The sequence below is a fragment of the Belonocnema kinseyi genome, chromosome 6 (genome assembly GCF_010883055.1).
Source record: "Belonocnema kinseyi isolate 2016_QV_RU_SX_M_011 chromosome 6, B_treatae_v1, whole genome shotgun sequence".
NCBI lineage: Eukaryota > Metazoa > Arthropoda > Insecta > Hymenoptera > Cynipidae > Belonocnema > Belonocnema kinseyi.
This window is the reverse complement of record NC_046662.1, coordinates 106820392-106827421: the sequence shown is the minus strand read 5'-3', so window position 1 is coordinate 106827421 and position 7030 is coordinate 106820392. Positions and strand designations below refer to the sequence as shown.

The 7030-nt window shown below is 35.4% G+C and overlaps 2 protein-coding genes across 3 annotated transcripts in view; one reads left to right on the top strand and one right to left on the bottom strand.

Moving 5' to 3' along the window:
• LOC117174781 overlaps nt 1–7030 on the top strand; it is a 386591-nt gene that overhangs the window by 157908 nt on the left and 221653 nt on the right. The gene's annotated exons all lie outside the window — the stretch shown is intronic.
• Nucleotides 1599–7030, bottom strand: part of LOC117175537 — a 458677-nt gene continuing 453245 nt past the window's right edge. The window contains exon 6 of the mRNA XM_033365245.1: nt 1599–2163. Coding sequence (XP_033221136.1) covers nt 1739–2163 — 425 coding nt within the window. The 3' untranslated portion in view covers nt 1599–1738. The remainder of the gene's footprint in view (nt 2164–7030) is intronic.

Sequence of the window (7030 nt, the reverse complement as noted above, 5' to 3'; positions counted from 1 at the left end):
GAAAATATACAAAATTGCTAATCATTAACAAAGATTAGCTGTTATGATAGTCAAAACTAACCTTTTTGTTAGGGCAATGTATACATTCGATTGTATAAACCAACCGCCTTGACGTTACAAAAATTAATAATTTATAGTCTGGCTTCGTCTAAAAAATAAGACATGCTGAAGTAGAATTTTTCGACTTCAGCATGTCTTCTTTGGTAGCAATTAAAGTCGAAACCAAGTTGAAGAATTTTTACTCGGGAACTCTTTAAAGTTCTTCAAAAACCTTTGAAGCTACTAAAATAATTTGACGATCCATTAGGATTATTATAAAGATCCTAAAATTTGTAATACTGCAAAATTCCTAAATACTTGTGAACAGATTCCAAGAGAAGCATCAAAATATTATGAAATTCCGTGAAATTGTATGAACGCTTATATATTCTGATATCTGTCATTTAAAATTCTGTGGAATCACCCAAAATACCTGCAAACGTTACAATTACTTGCAAATACTTCGAAATCCCTTCAAATTATTAAAATAATTTAAATATATCTTAGAATTTTGTGAAATATCTTGAAATTATTTAAAACTGGGAAAAGGAATTTGTGGACTTACCTTGGAATATTTGAACCCATTTAAATTCTATCTTGAATATGCGTAGAATATAATATTTTGTTAATTTATTACCTTTTTCTCAGCGTGGATGCATGCAAATAAAACAGAATGACTTTTGTAGTAATAGCTAATCAGAATTTTCTAATTACCAATGCATTAATTTGCAGCGGTAGATATATTTATTTTATGTACATGTAAATTACAGATGCTACTTAATTTACCGCGTCTGATTTACAACCCGTTTGAATTAATGTGAAACTTGAAATGCATGCGTTGATTATAAACCTAAATGCTCGCAAAGTCTAAAAGATGTTATTCTATTAGAAATGTTTAGAAATGTCTACTCCTAAACAATTGTACAACATTCAGCAAAATAAATAATCGAGGAAACACGTCAAAATAGTGTTATACTTTTACTTTACTGGAACAAAATTCCTTTCTTATGGTATCATAATTATTTACTAATTTTCACAATTGTACTCAAATACAAATTTTTACCTCCAATTATTTATTATATCTTGAGTATAGAATTGCGAATTATCTTTACAAAAAGAATGACTATGTAGATTGAAATCTATGAAGACCCTGAATTTAGCTATACATATCGGTTTGAAAATTAGGGAATTTTTTTAATTATCAGTCTGAAAATGGCGCCAAGGAAATTAGTAGATACTTCAATCAAATAACCCATTTGTATATAATTTTTTTTCATGATTAAAAAAATTCCTAGAAATATCGCCGTGACACATCCAAAGATATCCTTGGATTTTGTCTGGGACCATTTTTTGTTCCAGTCATATGTCCGAATATTAATATTCATGTGTAAATGATTTTTCGAGTGAGATTGAAGGGGATAAAACAATGTTTAAATTGGAGTTTTTCAATTTCAAAAAATTGACTTGCATTCAATGATATTCGAATTTAATTGTTTGAAAATCATATTTTTTGTATAATGCAAAAATTTCCTAAAGATCCGGCTAATACGAGTGCAGATATGTTTTCGCTTTCTTCCTATGACAACTTTTCTATAAAAAAATTCCCCAATCTTCAAATCTATATGTCTAGCTAAATTCAGGGTCGTAATCTATATGTATCTAACAATTATTCACAATTAATCATTAAATTATTTCAAATTCATACAGCCAAACAGACACAGCTTCCTACATCAAGGCATTTATAACTGTTTTGTTCCATTTTTGAACTTGCACTAACATCTGCAAGCGGGGGCTGAGAACTGACGATGTTTGTCGGTATCTGGGATCTCTGTAAACCATGGTATGTAGTTGAAGATGCATGATCCTCATCTGAGGTTTCGCATGAGTCGAGGGGGTAAGATGGTCTAGTTTGTTCCTGAGCCCTAGCATCTACAGCGAACTCATGTGTCGAAAGGCCTAGTCCGTAATTCAGGAAGGATTCGTTGTAAGTGGAAGAGGGGTGATGATGGTGATTATTGTTGTATTGATGAACATAGTGAGAATGATATCGGTTGGGTGGTGTTTTGAAAGCCTCGTTGCCACCCAAATACTGATGTAAATGATGAAGAGTCGATTCTCCATAAACTAAAATCAAAAATAATTTTATTTATATAATACATATGCGATTGTTACACAATCGTACATTACAATTTGTGAAAAGTTTGACGTCGCCAATATTGTTATTCCTAAATAAAACATTTAATTGCAGTTCAAAGCTGCTGTTATAACCTAGAGAGTACTATTAGGGATTTGAATGGCTATTCAACATTTAATTAATTAAGATTAAACGCAAAATAATGATTTCCAATTGGCTCTACGCGGTACCTATTAGCTACTGCTTTCTTACGAATGGCACAAGTACAAAATTGCCTATCTAAAAGGTTCTGTTAGGAATTTGCATGGGAACTTGGATTAAACTTAATTCTATTAAAACTCAAAATAATGCTTGCAAGATGGTTCTACGGTGAACCCATTAGGTCCTGCTTTCTCTCGAACAACATCGGAACTAAACAATTCAGATTCTTAAAATGCCGCTTAAACAATTAATCCTTCAAGGTGGTTCTATTAGCTATCTATTAGGTTGTATTTTATCGAAATTAATGCTAAGTTCCTGGATAAAAAAAATACATTTACGATAAACAAGCTTTTTTACAATGTGCATCGTACAAAAATACATAACTTATACATATTTTCAATATTGATTAGGAATTGTTATTTTAAATTAAAAGCCTAGTTAGAAAGTTTTATGAAATAATTAGATCAATCAAAAACTATGGTTTTAATGGATTGGACGTAATTCCTGACGTTGTTCCTGACATCATATGACGAATTTTAAAAAAATTTTTGGCTCATATGTGGCCCAAAAAAAATGCCAAGAAACTGTTTCCCTATTTATTAAAGCGATTCCAGCAATAAAAGAACAGGAATCCCATACATTCAAGGATACACCCTGTGTTCTGCCCGAAAACGAAGAGAAGGTGACTTTTTTAACTCCCCTATTCGAAAGGTACTTTCAAGAGCAGATAAAAAAATTTGTTTAAAAAGATTTTTCGTTTGCGGACAACAGCCAAAATTGAGAAAAACAGCATGAAAACTCGTCTTGGGGAGGATAAAAATTTTTTCTACTCCAAAACGAAGAGGGGCTGTTTTTTTTAAACGCCATATTCAAAAGTTACTTTCAAGAGGTGATGAAAAAAAATTTGTAAAAAGATTTTCCATTTGCGGACAACAGCTAAAATTGAGAACAACTGCATGAAAACTCGTCTTGTGGAGGATATACAGTATTTTTTTCCCAAAAAGAAGAGGGGGTGACTTTCTCACCCCCCCTCCCCTCCCTATTCGACAGGAACTTTCAAGAGACGATGACGAAAAATTAAAAAAAAAATATTTTCCATTTGCGGACAACAGCTAAAATTAAGAAAAACCGCACGAAAACTCGTCTTTTGAGGATATACAGTCTGTTCTACCCAAAACGGAGAGGGGATGACTTTTTTAACCCTCCCTCTTTAAAAGATACTTTCAAGAAAAGATAAAAAAAAAATTTAGAAAGATTTTCCATTTGCGGACAACAGCCAAAATTAAGAACAACTGCACGCAAATTCGTCCGGTCAAGTTTTGAAGAATTTTTAAAAAAATTTTTGGCTTATATATGGCCCAGAAAAATAAAAAAATCCCCAGAAACCGTTTCTTTATTTATTAAATCCATTCCATCGATAAAAAATCGGAAAACCCATACGTGCAAGGATACAGTGTGTTCTACCCCAAAACGAAGAGGGGTTGAATTTTTAACCCCTCCCCCGTATGCAAAAGTTACTTTAAAGAGGTGATGTTAAAAATTTCAAAAATATTTTTCATTTGCGGACAACAGCTAAAATTGTGAAAAACTGCACGTAAACTCGTTTTGGGGAGGATATAAGTCTGTTCTGTCCCAAAACAAAAAGGGGGTACCTTTTTTACCCCCCCCCCCCCTATTCTAAAGGTACTTTCACGAGGTAATGAAAAAAATGTTTAAAAAGATTTTCCATTTGCGGACAACAGCCGAAATTGAGAAAAACTGCACTAAAACTCGTCTTGGGAAAAATATACAGTGTGTTCTACCCCCAAAATGAGGAGAGGTAACTTTTTTAACCCCCCTGTTCAAAAGGTACTTTAAAGAGGTGATGAAACAAAATTTAAAAAAAACGAAAAAAACGAAGAGAGGGTGACTTTAATATCCCCCTATATTCGAAAGGAACTTTCAAAAGGCGATGAAAAAAAAATGTTCAAAAGATTTTCCATTTGTGGACGACAGCTCAGACTGAGAAAAACTACACGGAAACTCGTCTTGCGGAGGATATACAGTGTGTTCTACCCTCTTCGTTTTGGGGTAGAACACACTGTATATGCTTCCGAAGACGAGTTTTAGGGCAGCTTTCTCAATGCTGGCTGTTGTCCGCAAATGGAAAATCCTTTTTTAAATTTTGTTTTATCACCCCTTGAAAGCACCTTTCGAATAGGGGGGATTAAAATAGTCACCTCCTATTCATTTTGGGTTAGAACACACTGTATATCCTCCCCAGGACAAGTTTTTGTGCAGTTTTTCTCAATTTTGGCTGTCAGGCGCGAGTGAAAATTTTTTTTTAAATTTTGTTTCATCTCCTCTTGAAAGTACCTTTCGAATAGAAGGGGTTTAAAAAGTCACGCCCTATTCGTTTGGGGTAAAACACACTGTATATCCTCCCCGAGACGAGTTTTCGTGCAGTTTTTGTCAAATTTGGCTGTCGGCCGAAAATAAAGTTTTTTTAAAAATTCTTTTTAATCACCTCTTGTAAGTACCTTTTGAATAGGGACGGGGTGGTGGGGGGGTTAAAAAAGTTAACCCCTTTTGGTTTTGGGGTAGAACACACCGTATATCCTCCCCAAGACGAGTTTTCGGGCGGTTTTTCTCAATTTGGGCTGTCGTCCGTAAATGGAAAATCTTTTTTTTAATTTTGCTACATTACTAATCTCCTTTTATTTGAAAGCACCTTTAGAATAGGGAAGGGAACAAGGTAAAAAAATCACCCTCTCTTCGCTTTGGGGTAGAAGACACTGTTAATCCTTCCCAAGAAGAGTTTTAGTGCAGTTTTTCTCAATTTTGGTTGTCGTCCGAAAATGGAAAATCTTTTTTTAAATTGTTCTACACCACACCTTGAAAGCACCTTTAGAATAGGTGTGATTGAGAAAGTCACTTCGTCTTTATTTGGGGTAGATCACACTGTACATCCTCCCCAAGACGAGTTTTCGTGTCGTTTTTTTATTTCTGGGCTGCCGTCCCCAAATGGAAAATCTTTTTTAAAATTTTGTTTCATCGCCTCTTGAAAGTACCTTTTAAATAGGGAGGGGGGAAGGGTGAAAGAGTAACCCCTTCTTCGTTTGGGGTAGAGCACACAGTATATCTTCCACAAGACGGGTTTTCGTGCAGTTTTTCTCGATTATGGCTGTCGGCTGCAAACTGAATGTTTTTTAAAATACTTTTTCATCACCTTTTGAAAGTACCTTTCGAATAGGGGGCGGGCGGGGGCTAAAAAAGTCAACCCCTTTTCGATTTGCTGTAGAACACACCGTACATCCTCCCCAAGACGAGTTACGGTGCAGTTTTTCTCAATTTGGTCTGTTGCGAAAAGAAAAAATCTTTTTTTAAATTTTGTTTTATCACGCCTTGAAAGTGCCTTTCGAATGGGGGGGGGGGGGGGGGGGGGGGGGGGGGGGGTTCGAAAAGTAACCACCTATTCGTTTGGAGTAGTACACACTGTATATCCTACCCAAGACAAGTTTTCGTGCAGTTTTTCTCAATATGGGCTGTGGACCGCAAATGAAAAATCTTTTTTTAAATTTTGTTTCTTCACCTCTTGAAAGTACCCTTCGCATGGGAAGGGGGGGGGCGGTTGTAAAAAATTCAGCCCCTCTTCGTTTTGGGGTAGAACACACTGTATATCCTCCCCAAGAAGAGTTTTAGTGCAGTTTTTCTCAATTTTGGCTGTCGTCTGCAAATGGAAAATGTTTTTTTTTAAATTTTGCTCCATCACCTCTTGCAACTACCTTTCGAATAGAGTCACACCCACTTCGTTTTGGGGCAGAACACACTATTAATCCTCCCTAAAAAGAGTTTTCGTGCAGATTTTCTTCATTTTACCTGCTGTCCGCAAATGGAAAATCTTTTTAAAAATATTTTGTCATCACCTCTTCAAAGTACCTTTCGAATAGAAGAGGTTAAAAAAGTCACACCCTCTTCGTTTGGGGTAAAACATACTGTATATCCTCCCTGAGACGAGTTTTCGTGCAGTTTTTCTGTTTCTGGGCTGCCGTCCGCAAATGGAAAATCTTTTTTTTTAATTTGTTTCATCGCCTCTTGAAAGTACCTTTCAATTAGGGCGGGGTGGGAGGGGGGGTGAAAGAGTCACCCCTTCTTTGTTTGGAGAAGAACTCACAGTATATCTTCCACAAGACGGGTTTTTGTGCAGTTGAATAGAGGGTGGTTAAAACAGTCATCCCCTCTTCATTTTAGGGTAGAACACACTGCATATCCTCATCAAGATGAGCTTTCGTTAAGTTTTTCTCAATTTCAGTGCTGTCCGCCAATGGAAAATCTTTTTAGAAAATTTTTTTTATCACCTCTTAAATTAATTTTCGAATAGGGGACGTTACAAAAGTCACACTCACTTCGTTTTGGAGCAGAACACACTGTATATACTTGCAAGTATGGGTTTTATGGATTTTTGTCGCTTGAATGGCTTTAATAAATAGAGAAAGGGTTTCTTGGCATATTTTTGTGTGGGTCATATAAAAGCCAAAAATTATTTTAAAAAACCATCACATCTTGGCCGCACGTGTTTTCGTGTAATTTTTCTAAATTTTGGCTGTCGTCCGCAAATAGAAAATCTTTTTAAAATTTGGTTTCATCACCTCTTGAAAGTACCTTTCGAATAGGGGG